This window comes from Hemitrygon akajei, chromosome 1, assembly GCF_048418815.1.
Source record: "Hemitrygon akajei chromosome 1, sHemAka1.3, whole genome shotgun sequence".
Taxonomy (NCBI): domain Eukaryota; kingdom Metazoa; phylum Chordata; class Chondrichthyes; order Myliobatiformes; family Dasyatidae; genus Hemitrygon; species Hemitrygon akajei.
In genome coordinates this window covers 104,448,028-104,466,802 of record NC_133124.1, presented here as the reverse complement: position 1 = coordinate 104,466,802, position 18,775 = coordinate 104,448,028, and the positions used below count along the sequence as shown (strand labels likewise).

At 40.6% G+C, this 18,775-nt stretch overlaps 1 protein-coding gene across 3 annotated transcripts in view; it reads right to left on the bottom strand.

Moving 5' to 3' along the window:
- The window catches only part of LOC140729213 (serine/threonine-protein kinase OSR1-like), a 138,030-nt gene that overhangs the window by 17,142 nt on the left and 102,113 nt on the right, over positions 1 to 18,775 (bottom strand). For 2 of the 3 annotated variants that reach the window (XM_073048733.1, XM_073048747.1), the window contains 4 exons: positions 12,881 to 12,946; positions 12,508 to 12,630; positions 3,581 to 3,616; positions 1,206 to 1,409 (listed from right to left, as the gene is read on the bottom strand). In XM_073048733.1, the coding sequence (XP_072904834.1) occupies positions 1,206 to 1,409; positions 3,581 to 3,616; positions 12,508 to 12,630; positions 12,881 to 12,946 (429 nt within the window). The remainder of the gene's footprint in view (positions 1 to 1,205; positions 1,410 to 3,580; positions 3,617 to 12,507; positions 12,631 to 12,880; positions 12,947 to 18,775) is intronic. The other variant, XM_073048740.1, reaches the window with a different exon arrangement.

Here is an 18,775-nt window from a genome sequence, read left to right as displayed (position 1 = left end):
GAATACATACATTTCTTAAGTGTTTTATATGCACAGAAAGGTAAAATATATACTATATACTAAGACAAATGTTTGACTAACTGACGCTAAATAATACCGGATGTACTTGTTCCGACTTATGTACAAATCCGACTTAGACAGACTCAGGAACGGAACTTGTACGTAACCCAGGGACTGCCTGTAATATATACAAATTGCTCCACTAAAGTTCAGCATGTCCACCAAATTGAAATAAAATTCAGAAGTTGGAGACAGCAACAAGAAGCAAATCTCATGAGACAAACCATATCCCATCCATTGAGAGCAGTTGTCTACCATTTGCCATTATAATTTTTTTTAAAAAACAATGATTACAGGAAAGTTGTACAGTTTTAAATTACAGTTAGGAATTCCTTAACATTGAAAAATGTAATTTGGGAATTATTAGACAAGAAATAATCAAATATCATTTACTTTCAAGCATATAAAGCAAAGATGAAAAATGCTGTTGGGGTCATCTACCCTAACCAGTGCTCCTGTACATTGGTGTGACCTGACATAGATTGGGAGACTGCTTCGCCATGCATCTTTGCTCCATCCACCACAAAAAGCAAAATCTCCCGATGGCCACCCATTTCAATTCTACTTCCCGTTCCCATTCTGACATGCCAGTGCATGGTCTCCTCTATTCCCAAGATGAGGTCACACCCAAGTTAGAGGAGTTACAGTTTATAATCCATCTGGGTAGCCTCCAGCCTGGATGGCATGAACATCAATTTATCAAACTTCTGTTAGCTGCGTGCCCCCCTCCCACCCTCCTTCATCACCCCCCTTTCCTGTTTCCCTCTCTCACGTTATCTCCTTATCTTCCTAACACTTCCCTCTGATGCTCCTCCCTGTTCCTTTCTTCCATGATCTTCTGACTTCCATCAGATTCCCTTTTCCCCAGCTCTTTGTGTCACCCCGTCCCAGTTTCACCTATCACCTGCCACCTTGTATTCCTTCCTCCCCTCTGCCCACCTTAGTACTTTGACGTCTCCCCCTTCCTTTCCAGTCCCGATGAAGGGTCTCTGCCCAAAATGTTGACTGTTTACTCTTTAGCACAGATGCTGACCGGCCTTCTGAGAATCTCAAGCATTTTGAGTGTTGCTTTGGATTTCCAGCAGCTTGAGATTTTCTCATGCCTATGAAAAATGCAGTCACCCCTTTCTAAAAATGTAGCATACCTGAGATGCCGGTAGTTGATGCTGAGCTGGAGCTTGTTGGGTCGGGTCTGGTTTTGCCGCAGGTGTTGGGGCTGCTATCGCTGAAGGTTGACCAGCAGGCACCGGATTGGCATCGGGTACTTTTGGTGTTGGCTGAGGTAGCACCTGTGGGGTTTGGAAAGGGACTTGAATATTTGAGCCTGGTGCTTCCGCTGACGTGTAAAGCTACAATTAGGGAAAAAAGACACAAGAATCGTTCTCATATTACTTTATACTCATTTTAGTAAAGCATTAATATAGTCACTAGGCCTCAAATCTCACTGATTTGAAATGTCCTCTAGGTGGTGTTGATAGCACAAGTGGCATTTTGGAATCATCAGCAGCAAACAGGAGGCTATCATTGTGGCCATCATGCCAGCTCCAACAATTTGGTAGAGCTATCTAATCAATCACTCCTCTATTTTCAACAGTCCTGTAAAGTGTGGTCATTTGATCCAATTCCTTTACTTGTTATCAATGAATGTGCTGACACCATCCTTTATTACATCCCTTCCTGCCTTGCTGTATAAAAGTGGGGGCTTCAACTAAAACTTTGGGTATTGGTTTGGCTACTCCTGGAAAGTGCTTCGCTTGACTTGAGTTACAACACAAACAGAATCTTGGATAGCACTTAATGTACAAAGGAAGAAAGTCAAGATCTCTACCAGATCTGTATTTACTTGTTCTACTCCTTCAGTCTTTCCATTTAGCTGAAGTTTTCTATCCTTGTTACTATACTGATGCATCTCTGAAAATCTTTTCTCCAAAGTGATGCTCAGCAAAAGTGCAATCTGTGCTTTATAAAATGCTTAATATATCTTCCTTACTTTTGCTCTCAAACAGACAAGGCCGTTTGCTGCTTTTAGCTCCAAAGAAATCTACCTTTGCAAATTGTCCGATGATGGTATGAATATGTATACTGCACTCAAGTTACACTGATTCTGAAATTGCCTCTTTTTCCTGCCAACTTTAACTGATTTTCCTCAATCCGCCTAAAGTCAGTTACTATTCTGCTAATAAAATGTCAAAATTGTATATGCAAAGTTTGAAACTATGTTTTGGCAATGTCATTTCTTAAGCAGTCTAATGAACACATTTACCACTCTACCCTTATCAACATTATCCATCACCACATTAAAAATTTATGTAGTGATGCATGATTTGCTCTTAACAAATCAGTGCCAACACTTCATTTATCAGTCCAAAGTTTTCCACTTCTCCTTGATTATTGGTTGAGTACTCCTTGTAACTTGACTTGCTGGGTCTGCACTTATGTGGAGTAGATCTTCTAGCAAAGTCCTGAACAAACTCAATTCAAATCTAATGACTTTTGTGCTTGAACACTGCAAACCTTTTAAGTTCTTTGCTAACAGCCCCTCCCCATCTAATGGTTGGTAAAACCTCTTTTATTGAGGAAGTGTGGTTACAGTTAAATGTAGAAAATGAAACCATCTTCAATCTTAGGGTTTCTGTTTTTTGGCACTCCAGATTTACCATTTTTACTTCACTCTTCTCTACCTAATCAGTTTTGTCTTGTACTTTTTCTCCCCTCAAGCTAAACCTAAACTTTGCATTATTTTCTCAGTCATAATCTAAACCGCACATGCTGCCTTGTGACAAATTTCAGGACTGTCACCCCAACTTGAGTAACTCTAGTGCATTGATAACTAAACACTGTCACAGAACTCAAAGCATAGACTAGCCTGAGAACTACAGTATGTACCTCATCACTAAACCTCTCAACTTGCATATTGGCGATTAAGCATAATATCATGGTGGTTAGACAATAATTTTGCTGTTCTAAAATTAATGTTCATTGTTTTAAGCAAAAATCCTTTATAAAATAAATACATATAATATTAAAATGACTTCTATAACATTAGAAAAGCTAATTAGAAAAATAATTTTACTGCATGATATTAACAAAACGGTGATAGTTCCTCAAAGATTAATCAATAAACTTTTGTTGAGAAAAGGAATACAAATCCATTGCACTGTTTGATTTATGGGAGGTTTTGTGGGACATACTCAATGTTTTCTAGGTATAGTAGACCAAATTAACATTTGAGTCCTAGGTGGAACTCAGTCCCCTGTACTTCTCTCAATCAGGAACATGGAAAGCGATGCCCAGAAAAAAGTGCTATAGCAGTAAGGCGTCACATAGTTAACATAATCTTTGACGCTTCATTTAATTATGCTGTGCTATAACAGACATTCATTGACATTCCTTTTACATCAATAGAATTCATTAGAACTGCAACATTAAGAATTAAGCAGCAATTTTTCAAGTAATTAGTGATTTACTTTGGAAATTACACAAATGCCACGATTTAAAAGGAGAAAACGCTCAGAATCACCTCTTGGCCCGGTGGAGACTCCTTCACTCTGGGAGACTGTTGGAAGGAAAAATAGCAAACGATCATTGTAACATATCATTTTAATGTTTGCAACATAACTATAAAATTGCAGTAATTGAGTCAGAAACATACAGCAAGAAAGGAAGCCCATTGTGCCAAATCTCCACATACCACCAAGCGTCCATTAACATTATTCATACAAGCAATCCCATTTCAAGCGACCACACTCTCCCCCCGCCCCCCATAGTCATATCAACTCACACCAAATTCTCTCAGTCACCTGCTTACCAAGACCAATTTACAAAAGCCAGTTAACCTACCAAGTTGTAAGCTCTTGGGATGTGGGAGGAGACCAAAGCACATGGAGGAAATAGCACAAGGAGGACATGAAACTCCAAACAGACAGCAGTGAACGTCAGATTAAACCTGGGTTTTTAGATCAGTATAAGGCAGCAACTCCTTTAGCGGTGGCACTCTGCTGTCAAATGTTGATAGAATTAAAAAAAAAACACACTATGAAGTTTAAGATTTAGTGCAACCCAGGAGGGGTTGTGATAATGGGGTTGGTATATTAGCCCTCAAGATATTCACCTATTGTATATCATGTTTGTTTCTAATAATGTGTTATTTTTAGAGCATCAAAAAATTGATAACTTCCGTAAAAAGGTCAGTTGATGCATTGTCAAATTTATCAAGGTACAGCGAAAAACATGTCTTGTATACGGTCCATGTAGATCATTTCATGCACAGTAGCAAAGTGGTTAGCACAATGCTTTACTGTACCAGTGACCCCAGCTCACTTCCTGCTGCTGTTTGCACGTTACTGAATCTTGAAAAGACTTGGATAAGGTGAATGTGGAGGGGATGTTTCCTATGGTAGGCGTATTCAGAACTAGAGGGCACTGCCTCAAAATTGAGGTGCGATCCTTTAGAACAAAGAAGGAATTTTTTTTTAGCCAGAGTGTAGTGAATCTGTAAAATGCTCTGCCACAGACTGCGGTGGAGGCCAAGTCCATGGGTATATTTAAGGCGGAAGTTGATTGCTTCCTGATTGGTTAGGGCATCAAAGGATATGGCGAGATGGCAGGTGTACGGGGTTGAGTGGGATCCAGGATCAGCCATGATGGCCTTATGTTCTCCACCCTCTGAGTGCTCCAGTCTCCTTCCACAATCCAAAGACGTACTGACCAATAGGCTGATTGGTCATTGTAAATTGCCCTGTAATTAGGTAAGAGTTAAATCAGGAATTGCTGGGCGGCATGGCTCGAAGGGCTGGGAGGGCCTATTCCACAACATCTCGATAATAATAAAAAGCAGTGCATTGAGGTAGTACAAATTAAATAATAAAGGAGTGCAGAATAAAAAGAGTTGTAAAAAAATGCAGCACAGCAAAATAATAAGGCGCAAGATCAAAATAAGGTAGATTGTAAGGTCAAGAGTCCATATTATTCTTCCAGGGAACAATGATAGAACCTGTCCTTGAGTCTGTTGATAAGTGCTTTTAGGCTTTTGAAACCTTGCCTGACGGGGTGGGTGGGGAGAAGAGAGAATGTCTGGCATAAGTAGGGTCTTCGACCATGAAAGTAGCGGAATATGACAGCAATCTTTAACCTAGCGCTACTCCACATTAAAATTCTAAATAACCTCTAGCCCTTCACTACATTAGGAAGCCTGAAAAAATGTTTTAAGCCAACTCTTCCCTCATCACCTACAAATACATACGGGAGTAGAAGGCAACCACTTGGCATATATTCTGTCATTTAATATTATGGCTGTTCCCATGGTAGCCACAACTTTGCATGTCTATAAATTTATAATAACTTTTCATCCATTGCACATCAAATATCTCTCCCCTTAAAAATGTTCACTGAAGCTTAACAACTTTTATATCCAATTGCCCAGCAATACATGATAATTAAAAAAAAAACATTGTTAGCCTTAATTACTTGCAGTCTCTTTACACCAGCCATCTGTGAATCCTACCTAGGACATACCCATCTCAGTTTTGTATCTCTCATCATTTAGGTAATATCTTTAAATTGGTTATCAACAAAGTGAACAATTTTTTTTCTTTTTTACAGGATTCTTCACTTGCCAGATGTTTGCACACTTACTTCATTTACTGACAACCCTTTATAGCATTAGCTTCAGTTACTTTGCGTGTAATCAAAATTTGGCAATAATACTCTTACCCAAACTGTAAAAAGTTGATATCTGAGCACTAGTTCATATAGCACACCACTTCAAACAGACATCCAACTTGCAAAGAGACTCAATTATATCTAATAGGTATAATTCATCCAATGGCTCCCCTTTAGCCGTAACATATTAGCTTGGATTCAGCTTTATTGTCATTGTGCCGAGAACAGATACAGAGCCAATGAAATGTAATTAGCATCTAATCAGAAGTGCAAAAGAAGATTATTTACAAAATAACTGCGAATAAAAAGTAAGTGCTACAGCACACAAATATAAAAGTACAGAGACAGTCCAATATGGGTGCAATACTCCTTAGCATTGTGATGTGAGGCTCAGCAGGGTCACAGCCTCAGGGAAAAAGCTCTTCCTGTGCCTGCTGGTGTGGGAGTGGAGGCTCCTGTAGTGCCTACCGGATGGAAGGAGAGTAAAAAGTCCATGGTTAGGGTGAGATACATTCTTGATTATGCTTTTCTTCCTGCCCAGGCAGTGTTTATGGTAAATGTTCTCAATGGTGGGCAATTGGGTGCCGATAATCTGCCAGGCAGTTTTCACTACCCGCTGGAGTGCTTTGCAGTCCGATACGGGACAACTGCCATACCTCACTGAGATGCAGTTGCTGCGTATGCTCTCAATGGTACAGTGGTACAAGTCCGTCAGTATCCTGGGACAGAGGTGAGCTTTCTTGATGCTCCGCAAGAAATAAAGGTGCAGTTGCACCTTTTTGATCAGGATGGAGGAGTTCAAGGACCAGGTGAGATCATCGGAAATGTAGACACCAAGGAATATGTCACCTGTTCAAAGAATTCCAATAATTTGGTTCCATAAATAACCTAATTTTCTCACCCCACCCAAATTAGCTTGCAAGTTCCCTTCATTAAAAATTTCAGAATAGATTCTGACATTTTCCACATGATAAATATTATGCTTCTTGGTCTGCCGGTTATGTTTTCTGCATCCTATCATTTTGAAAAAAGAAGTTGCATTTGTTAAATTTCAACTTAATGGAGGGTTCCCAAAATAAAATAATTTTTGGAAAATTAAAACCAATGTTTCAATCATCTCATTATCCTTAAAAGAAGTGATCAAAGACATCAGGAATCTGAGGTTTGCAACAGGTCCACCAATTTACTCAACAACACTGTAAACTTAAGGTGGCTCTGTTGGGAAAAAATGAAATCAATCCTTAGAAAGATTACATAGGATCAGAAGACGTAGAAGCCTTGTGGACAGAGTTAAACTGCAATGGTTAAAAAAACTTGATGGGAGTTATATACAGGCCTCCAAACTAAAGCCAGGATGGGAGTTACAAATTACCATGGGAGATAGAAAAGGCAAGTGAAAGGGCAATGATATGAAACTGTCATGTAAGATTTTAATATTCAAGATTGTTTAATGTCCCAGTACACAAGTACACAAGAATAAAGGAGAACAAAAAACTTGTTACTCCACATCTGATGAAGCATAAAAAAACACAGTACAATAAAGAACACAATATTAATTTTAAAAAAACAGTAAGTATAAATATATGCATAGATTGACTGCATGTCCATAAAATGAAGCTAGATACAGGAGTGTCTATACACAAAGTGGCTGACAGGAAATGATAAAGTAGTGGTGGTTGGGGGTAGGTTAGTGGGTGGAGATTTTGATCAGCCTTACTGCTTGGGGAAAATAACTGAGTCTGGTAGTCCTAGCGTGGATGTTAACGTAGACTCCCTCTCGATGGGAGTGGGACAAACATTAGCACTGTGGGTGGGATCCTTCTATAATGTCACTGGCCTTTTTCTGGCACCTTTCTGTATATACATCCTTGATGACAGATAGATTGCAGGCAGATGCTGGGTCCCAAGAGACGGAATTTGTAGAATGCCAACAAGATAGCTTTTCAAGAGCAGCTTGTAGTTGAGCACTCTAGGGGAAAGACAATTCTAGATTGGGTGCTGTGTAATGAATGAGATTTTAATTAGGGAGCTTAAGGCAAGGATACCCTACGGAGGCAGAGATCAGAATACGACAGAATTCACCATGCAGTTTGAGAAGATAAAGTCAGATGTATCAATGGACTAAAGGGAATTACAAAGGTACAAGAGCTGAACTGGAAGGGGCCACTAGCAGGAAGATAGAAGTTTGGGAAACTTTTAAAAACCAACAGAAGCCAACCAAAAATGCACAAGGTTAGAAAAGATAAAATATGATGGTAAGCTAACCAATACTATAAAAGTGGATACTAAACTATTTTCAGATATAGGAGCAAAGAGAGGTGAGAGTGGATATTGGATCACTGGAAAATGACTCTGGAGAGATAGTAACAGGTGACAAAGAAATGGCGATGAATGCAATAAATATTTTGCATCTGTCTTCACTGTGGAAGACACTAGCAGCTTGCCAGAAATTCGAGTGTCAGGAGGCAGGAGTATAATTTCTATTACTAAAAAGAAGCTTGGGAAGCTGAAAGGCCTGAAGGTAGATAAGTCACCTGGATCAGATGGACCACACCTCAGGGCTCTGAAAGAGGTAGCTGAAGAGATTGTGGAGGCATTTCTCTCAAGAATCATGAGACTTAAGAAAGGAGGGCCAGTTACCCTGACCTCAGTGGTTGAGATGATGTTGGGAGTCCATTATTAAGGTTTTGGGGTACTCGAAGGGAGATACATGATAAATATCTGCCAAAGTTAGCACGGTTTCCTTTAGGGGAAATCTTGCCTGACAAATCTGCTGTAATTCTTTGAAGAAATAACAAGCAGGATAGACAAAGGACAGTCAGTGGATGTCGTTTATTTGGTTTTCAGTAGGTCTTTGACAAGGTGCTGCACATGAGACTGCTGAACAAGAGCCCATGGTTTTACAGGAAAGATACTAGCATGGATAGAAAAGTGGCTGACCGCCCAGAAGTAAAGAGTTAAAATAAAGGGAACCTTTTCTGATTGGCTACTGGTGACTAGTGGTGTACTACAGAGGTTGTTTTTGGAATCACTTCTTTTCATGTTATATGTTTATGATTTGGATGATGGAATTAATGGCTTTGTGGCCAAGTTTGAGGATGATACAAAAAAATAGGTGGAGGGGCCGTTAGTGTTAAGGGGGGGGGGGGGGGTCTGCAGAAAGATAGTTTTGGAGAATGTGCAAAGAAGTGGCAGATGGAATATTGCATAGAGCAGTGCTTAGTCATGTAGTTTGGTAAAAGGAATAAAGATGTAGACTATTTTCTAAACTGGGAGAAAATTCAAAACTCAGGAGGTGTAAAGGGACTAGAATATTAAACCAAGTATGTAAGGCTGAGGATTTATGAGACATTGATCAGACAGTACCTGGCCAATTGTGAGTAGTTGTGGGTCCCTTATATACAAAAAGATATGCTGGCATTGGTGAGTATCCAGAAGAGACTCATGAGAATGATCAGGGAATGCAAGAGTTAACGCATAAGGAGCAATTTGATGGTTCTGGGCCTGAACTTGCTGGAGTTTATAAGAATGAGCAAGGATGTCATTGAAACCTACTGAATACTGAAAGGCCTAGACAGAGTGCATATGGAGAGGATGTTTCCAATAATGAGAGTGTCTGGCACCTGAGGGTAATGCCTCAGAATAGAAAGGCGTTCCTTTAGGACATAGATGTGGAGGAATTTCTTTAGCCAGAGAGCGGTGAATTGATTATATGGACAGCTGGGGAGGCCAAATCATTGGGTATATTTAAAGCAGAGGTTGAAAGGTTCTTGATTAGTAAGAGCATCAAAGGTTATAGGCAGAAGGCAGACAAATTGGATGGACAAGGAAAATAAATCAGCCATGATTGAATGGCGTAAGAGACTTGATGGGCCAAGTGGCCCAATTCTGCTCCCATTTCCTATAAGAAACAGTACAGATGTTGTAAATCTTGAGCAACACAAAATGCTGGAGGAACTCAGCAGGTCCAGCAGCATTTATGGAGAGAAATAAACAGTTGAAATTTTGGTGTGAGACCCTTCATGATTATTGTAAAAGAGAGGGCTGAAGACTGAAACTGTACAATCTGTGCTGATCCTCTATTAGAAAGAAGCACATACATTAGTATAAACATTTGTCACTCAATTTTGTCATTAATTTCACTTCAATGCTCCCTTCACTAACCACCTATCCATTTTCTCTGCTGTCAATTTACAGCTAAAATAAACATCTTATTTTTGTAGCTTATGTACGGGCAAATTGAAATTTACTTATAATACATTCAAAAATATGAAGCTGCCCTTTTTGGCATGAAAAATAAGAAATAATGATGTGTACCTGTAATTGTAATCAACTGTCAGAATTTTCACTGACAAATGACATGAAAGGTTTTGTTATGTGGCAGTGGTACAGTGCAAAGAGAATATTACTATAAGTAACTAAAATAAATAGTGCAAAAAAAAGGAATAACAAAGTAGTGTTCATGGATTGTTCAGACACCTGATAAGGGCAAGAAACTACTCCTGAATCAATGATTATGGAACTTCAGACTTCTGTACTTCTACTTGCAATGGTAGTAATGAGAAGGTGGCATATCCCAGATGTTAAGGTCTTAGTGATAGATGTCATCTTCTTGAAGTACTGCACATTGATGGTGGAGAGAATTAGCAGAAGTCTTGCATAGACGTACAGTAATTAGTAAAGGTAGATAGTTTATAACAAGGGAAATTCAATATTTAATTAGCAAGGTTTTGCTTCATTGAGATCACATTTCAACTAGGTGTAGAATACTGGTCTTTCTAAAAGAAAGATGTTAATTCATTGAAAGCTGGAATCTGGAATAACAGATTGCACTACAAGGAAAGCTGAGATAAGTTAGGCTCAATAGAGTTTAGAAGACTGAAAGAGTATGCAACTAAAACATGAGATCCTGAGGGATCAGGACAGGACAGTTGTGAAGAATCAAGAACACAAGGTCATTGTTCAAAAATAAGAGGAATGAGGCAAACAAAATTTCAAATGATCATAACACTTTGGACTTGTGGTCATTTGATTTTTGACTTCTTTAATGAGCAATGGAGGTCTTTGAATATTTTTATGAGCACAAGTAGGACACATTTTGTTAAGTAAGAGGGTGAAGCACTATTAGTTAGTCAAGAGTACATAATTACGTTTATGGTTAAATCTGCTATAACCTTGCTGAATGGCAGGAGCAAAAAGGGCTGAGTAGCCTCCATTAGCACATGATTGATAACGTTGCATGACAAGGAACTGAAAGCTGTTTGTCACAAAAAAATATACAGCTGTGTTTTGGTTCTCAAATTACAGAAAACATAACACAGCTGATATAAACTAGGCTTAACACTAGATTTAACTAAAAGCTTGCGTAATGTTTCAGTGATATTATACAATATTTCTATGGAAGAAACAGCAGCTCCTTTGGAATTGGATGTTGGATAGCTTGTGAGCTAGCAGCAAAGTAACCAATATACATTGAAGCCTTGTGTCAAGATGTTGCAAGATAATTTCAAAAGTGAAATTGAGTACAAAACTTGATGTGCCTGTAAGAATAAAAGGTATAGGTAACAGGTTTAGGGAACTTTGGTTTTAAAGTGATATTGAGGTCCTGGCTGAGAAAGAGAAAGGAGATGCATAAGAAGTTTAACTAGTTAGGAACAAATAAGGTACTTGAAGAGTACAAGAAAGAACAGTTAAGGAATCAGGAGGACTAAAAGAAAGCATGAGGTTCCCCTAGCAAACAATCCCAAGGGATTCTACAGGTATGTTAAGAGCAAAAGGATTGCAAGGGACAAAACTGATCCTCTGGAAGATCAGAATGGTAATCTATGCATAGAGCATGGGGGAGATCTTTAATGGATTTTTTGCATATGCATTCACTCAGGGGAATGGCATGGAGAATGAAGACATTCTATAGTCTATAGAAGTGAGGCAGAGCAGCAGTGAGGGCATGAGCCCTACAGAAATTACAGGAGCAGCTGGTGCTTGCTATCTTGAGGCAAGTAAGGGAGGATTATGCAGAAATTGTAGGGGCCCCGAACAGAGATATTTGAATGATCCTTGGTGACAGGTGAGGTACCAGAAGAAAGGAGGAAAGCTACTATTGTTTCACTGTTTAAGGAAGGCTACAAAAATAAACCAGGAGATTATAGGCAACTGAGCCTAGCACCAGTAGTGGGAAAGTTATTAGAAGGTATTCTGAGGGACTGGATACATGAGTATTTGGATAGATATGGACTGATTAGGGATAGTCAGCATGGTAGTTCGTGTCCAAACAGTCTTATGGAGAATTTTCTTTGAGGAAGTTACCAGGAAAATTGATGAAGGCAAGGTATTGGAAGTTGTCTACGTGGACTTTGGCAAGGCATTTCACAAGGTGCCACATGAGAGGTTCAGTCACTTGGCATTCAAGATGAGGTGGTAAATTGGATTAGATGTTGGCTTTGTGAAGAAGCCATAGAGTGGTGGCATACGGTTGCCTCTCTGATTGGAGACCTGTGACTAGTTGAGTGCTGCAGGGATCAGCGCAAATGCTAATAGGCGTTTTCCATTGAGGCTGGGTGGGTCTACAACTAGAGGTCATGGGTTAAGGGTGAAAGGTGAAAAGTTAAGGGGAACATGAGGGGAAACTCCTTTACTTAGAGGGTCATGAGAGTGTGGAATGAGCTGCCAGTGGAAGTGGTGCACGTAAGCTCGATTTAAATGTTCACGTATTCTTTTGTGTTTCCTGTTTCCAATGTTTTACGTTGTGTTACTTTTGTGATTTCTCAATTAAAAATAAACACCTACCCGCAACTGAGAAACTGCAGCCTTCCCTTCTTCACTCTCTACATCCAATTCATCGTCACTCCATTCCCAGCCACCATCTTCTGTTTTGTGTAATCGACCACTGGAGCCTGGAACCCTTCTCACCTATTCAACACAAAGCTATGTACATTCAGAGAAAAGTAATTATGCAATTGTAATAATCTCATTCTCTCTATCTTACTTGAACTTTAACAACAATAAAATAGATTCAGATGCATACCAGTGTAACTTTAAAAAAAATGTGCAACTCCTCCCGAGACTTTCCCACATCCTCTGGACTCCTCATTCCATTTTGTCCCCGTAGGACTGCAATTAAGGTGCACTTTGTAGGAGAATAAAAATGAATAAAGTTTACCTTTCTTGATCTTTCTGCCATTGTAGGTGCTCGAGTTAGCAATTTTTCTTCAAGATATTCCTTGTTCTGAAAATAATTAAAAAGTTGAAATTAATACATTTAGTATTCAAACTATAAGTGTAGAGATTATCTGCCAATCTAATTGGGTTAACTATGTGCTTTGTTAATTCCATTTTATAGTTACTTGATCAATGTTTCTCATTGAATAGTTAATTGAGAAGCTTCAAGCTCTATTTATAGCTAATAGCAAGCTTTGCAGACAATCGTCCTGAAAACTGAATATGAAGACCCAAGCTGGTCTGGAGTAATCAAAAACATACTGTTATGACCTCAGCCCCCTCCTTTGTGAGAAGGGGGAGAGGGAGGGGGAGGGGGAGGGGGAGGGGGAGGGGGAGGGGGAGGGGGAGGGGGAGGGGGAGGGGGAGGGGGAGGGGGAGGGGGAGGGGGAGGGGGGAGGGGGAGGGGGAGGGGGAGGGGGAGGGGGAGGGGGAGGGGGAGGGGGAGAGGGAGAGGGAGAGGGAGAGGGAGAGGGAGAGGGAGAGGGAGAGGGAGAGGGAGAGGGAGAGGGAGAGGGAGAGGGCCTTACGGTTTGGAATGTGGGCTGGTCGCTCAACAAGACAAAAGCCTTGGACATAGCCATTGTCTTGGGAGACACCTTTGTGGAATAAGGAACTGGCCTACGTGCAGACCCTCAGGGCAAGGTGAGATGGGTGATGGGGGAAAGATTGCCTCCCCCCCCCCCCCCCCCCCACCCCCCCCCGACCCTGATGGACATCGACAACCCTGCCAGTCCAGATAAAAGGTGGGCTGCCAAGGCGGGGCCTCAGACGCACCAAGGAGACACACGAAGAAGACACGATAGTGCTTCCCGTCGGAGCGGGAAGCCATTTTGAAGGAAGACACGTGCGTTAGATTCCGGATCGGGAGTCTGTGGCTGGAACCAAAGGAAAAACCGCTTTAACTAACAGCAGGGAGTTGCCTCGCAAGGGCGACGGGCAAGTGTTCCTTTTCTTTCTCTCTTTCTAACAAAAGTGCACCAACGCGACACCACAACAGACGGCAGCTGGTGGAACTGCAGTGGCCGCAAGAGACTTACAGATATACAGCGAACAATATATACATTACCCCTAGACAACAATAGAGCTTATTTCTGATTGATTGTTACTATACCTGTGCTTTAGATTGAGTTGTGACGACGTATATGATCTGAATGTTTTGTATTAACCATACGTTTGTGCCCCTTTATAAATAAAAACGTTTGAAAATAGTAGCACCAGGCTTCAGCGGACCTATCTATCTTTGCTGGTAAGTCACCCGGTTACTGGGGAACGTAACAATACCAATGGAAGTTACTAAAGCAGGACCTTCAATCCAATGAAAGCACAAGAAAAATCATGTCAAATTTAATATTTGCATGCCATATTTGGAGAAACAAGGGCTGTGATATCCATAGCAAATATTTAGTTTCTGCCATGTAATTTGGGAATCAGTTGAATTATTAAATGGAAAGATAGTATAAAAATAATTCAATTATCACTTGCACCACCAAGTTCAGGACAGTTATTACCTCTTAAACATAAAGCTCTTGATGGGGATAACTTCACTCTCCCCATCATTCAACTGTTCCCACAACTTGCAGACTCACTTTCAAGGACTCCATCTCATGATCTCGATACTTATTCCTTATTTATTTATTATTATAATTTTTTTTGTAGTTGCAGTTTTTTGACTTTTGCACCCTGGTTATACACCCTGTTGGTGTGGTCTTTCATTGATTCTAATAAGGTTATTGATTTACTGAGTATGCTCACAATAAAGTGAATCTCAGGATTATTTTAGGTGTTTCAGGAACAGCTTCTTCCCCTCTGCTATAAAATTTGTTTTTTTTTTCTATATTTATCGTGTATGGCATTGTATTGCTGCCACAAAGTTAACAAATTCCATGACATAAGTCGCAGACATTAAACCCGATTCTGAATATGGTGACATATAGCAGCGCGACGCAGCTTGCAGCGGCCACTCCGGAGCTGATTATCTGTTACTTGTGAAGTGGGGTGCCATGCGCAATCATAATCGATTGAAAACGGATGTGGGAGCACGGAGGAACATCGGGAAATCTCCAGGAAGATCTTCTTCGTTGCTGCTGCTGCTGTGAGGTCCGGGACTCTGCTGGGAAGAACAGGCCCCCAGTCATCGGGGTTGCGTTGCCGATGGCCGTTGGCGGGGCCATCTTAATACGCTCGGCAGAGGATGGTGCTCGGAGAAGCTGTGCCGGAGGGGATGGTCGAAGGCTCGGAGGTTCGACAGACTTGGAGTCCACTGCGGTCAGGTCGCTTTCGGTGTGTGCTGCATCTGTGAGGCTGGGTTCGATGGAGCTTTCATTGTGTGCTGCATCTGCAAGGCTGAGTCGGGCGGTGCCGTGGAAGTCCATAGCGAGGGTATTCCCTTCTGCCGCTGGCGTGGAATGGCGAGTCTGTCGGGATCCAGGGGACTTGTGGAAACTGTGTGGTGATTTCTTTTGAACTTATAGTCCTTTAACATCTTTGGACTATTTTTACTGTGCCTATGGTCTGTTTTTAAAAAAATCAATTATGCTATTGTTTGCACTGTTGTAACTATGTGGTTTTGTGCAGGTCTTGTAGCTTTAGTTTTTGGTCTTGTTTTGTCTGTTGGATTTGGAGCTCCTTTCCAGGGAACACGCTAAGATGGTAGTGCGATATTAATACGCAGCAGCCTCTCCGGACTCTGGATTGGGGATTGCCAAACATTATGTGGATTTTCTGGTGTAGTCTGTTTTGTCATATGTTTTTGTGTTATCATTCTGGTGGAATGTTGTCTCATTTTTTAACTGCATTGCATTTGTGGTTTCTAAATGACAATAAACTGAATCTGAAATGTAGTTTGATAATAACTTTAACTGAACTTTCAAACTTTTCTAATGCATTGGGGGAAAATGCAAAAGGTTAACAAAGATTAGAATATATTAAGTCAAAAATATGTAGAAGAGGATATAACAACTTGAAGTATAAATGTACTTTTGATCTTGACTCTGATATTTTATATTGCCGTCAATAAAGGAAAGACCTTTTCACTATATTAGCTAACTTATCTGTCTCTACTCCATGGTCCTTTCACTATATAAATGCAATCTTCCCTAGTTAAATTGTTCTGGTAGCTCCAGTTTCATATCTCTTCTCCCTTCATATGCCACTCCTTTATCTGTTCAGATCTAGAATTCTTTCATAAATTCATTTTTCTCATCTTTGTCTTCGTTTAAGTCTTTTCTTAATAATTCAAAATAATTTTCTATACTGATCAATTATGTCTCTGCAGTATCCTAAAGTGGACCTTCATGGTAAAGGCCATATCTCTACACAAGTGCAATTTTCAGTTCTAGATTTCATTAGTGGACTGTTGACCAAGAATACAAAACAAAATTCTAGGGACATGAACAATGCTAACAAACTCAAATTGTCTAACCCATTTTAGCCAAAACAAAAAGACCCTTGAAAGAGGTGACCCGAAGAGCTTCACTCAATGACCACAGGTTCTCTTCAGATGTATGTACTTTAATGGGAACTTTAAAATGTTTCATCCTTCTCTTGGAATGAAAATCCTCAAACTTCAATCTCTAGTCTTCTTTTCCTTAAGCACAATCACCCTTACCCTTTCTGGGACATAGGCCATCAAAAATCAGGTTGCCATAGTTCTCTGTTCCAGGCTAGTCTTTCAGTCTTTTAAGGTGTAGCCCATCTAGGATCCTTCCTTTCTAAGGGATGAGATCTTTGGGGTATCTGTTGCACTGGATTTTGCACGGAATGGAGTTGCTATCCTCATGGTCAAACCTCCATTCGCAGCAAGAGTTTGGGACCACCTGAGAGAAGCTGAACATCTAGTCTGGTGCCTCTAAAAAAAAAAAACCCAAATGGGGATTCACGTTGCTTCGTCCATAACAACTTAAAGGGCAGATTGATACAATATGTTCTTTTGTTTGGAATTCAGTAATGGAGTCCTCATGTAATGCCCATTTTTAAAGCAGGTGGCCAGAACGTCAGTACCCCTTTTAGATTTTTATAAACTGTCCATGGCTTTTGAGTGAAGCTGAACCAATACTTCAACTCTGGACGTGTTTCACAGTAGCTTTGTACCCAAAACATTGATACTAGCTTATGCTCCCTAGAACGTTTGGCCGATTTTAAAATGGTTTTGTCATGTCTTTATGAATTGGGAGGTTGGTGTTGCTCGTGATCCTTTTACCATCATGCATAGGACATTGGAATTGTGGCAAATAGTACATAGGGCAAAGTGGGCCAGCAACAATCGCCACTTGAGAATAAGTAGCTCTTGTTACTCATCTGCAGTTGCATTTTAATGAACTTTGTGTGGCAGCTACAGAAACACAAGGCACAATTATATTTGCAGAAAAGTAGCAGAGGACTAGTGCACTATGGAGTTTCTAACTACGTTCTCTTATGACATTTCTGAAAGTTCTGTTAGTAGAGTCCTCTTCAGCATGCCACCACTACTGATGTCAAGCCTCATCTGAAACTTTTTTTGTATAAAAATATCAAGCTTTACTTTTTGCTCAGGTGAAACACTGACCTAAGTTGCTGTATCTGGCTTAAGCTGGAGGCACAAGGCCCAGAAATAACATTCCTGCAAGTGAAAGTAACTTGTGAATGTTCTGTTTGTATTCCCCAGTGATTATGCTTCTGCTGGCAGTGCAATGTCAATGGATTAGATTAATTTCCAAGAATTTGTGCAAGACTCTTTGCAAAAACCGAAAATGGCTGATGCACTGAAGCAGGTCACCAAGTTGTTGAAATTGGCTGATCACAAAATGTAGAAACAGTGCAGGCTATTCAGACTCTTGTATCTACTCCAGTATTAAGTCTTTTACCTCGGTACCACTTGCACTAATCCCATATTTTGCAATTCCTTTAATGCACAAAAATATACATAGATTCAGCAACTGAGTCTTGAATCTCAAAGGTTCACCACTTTAATTTTGAAAAATGCTGTATATTAAGACCGAAGTTGATGCACTCATTATGGCTGACTTTGTCAATGCATGGTGTGTACAGTCCCATGTTCTGTTCACAAAACCTCTCCTGTAACTGGCGCAAGATGAAGATTATGTCAGATGTGCCTTTGTTCACTCTGAATCCGCACCGACTCTGAGGTTGCCTTTGGCAATAGTAGAGATGATTCCATCCAAGAGAATTTTGGTAAGGTCTTCACAGTGGTGGACAGCAGGGTCCTCTGGTGTTTTAGCAATCCACTTTCTCCCTGTTGTTCTTGATAGTCGCTGGAAGATTTTATCGAAGCTTGGCTGTCCCTGAAATTCCTCACTATCCTGCAGCAGCTCCTTGAAGGCCAAAGCGGTCAGGTTAAACACAACAGCGATCTGTCTGACCCATTCCCCATCAGTACCAACATGAAACAAGACTGCGTTTGGGCACCACGCTCTTTGCCATCTTTTTCAGCATGATGCTATGAGGAGCAAAAGAGATCACCTCCAGGAGTATCTACATCCTTTCTGCACTGACAAAAATATCTTCAACCTCCGCCACCTTCTTGCCCAAACAAAAACCATCCAAGAGCCTATTCTCAAGCTATATTATGCAGACGACTGTGCTCTTCTCACACACACACACACACAGAACACGCTACAGGCTGCAATCACTTAGTTCACCAAGGCTGCAAGGGCATTTGGGGGTAACGATCAGTCTGGATGAAAACAATAGTCCTCCATCAGAAGCCCCATCGTGGCATTTACTACCCACCTTGGACCACCATTAATGACCTTCTCGCCACGGTTGAGAAGTTCACCTACCTGGGACGCATCATCTCCAACGACGCTATGATAGTAAGGTAAGTTAATAATCGACCCAC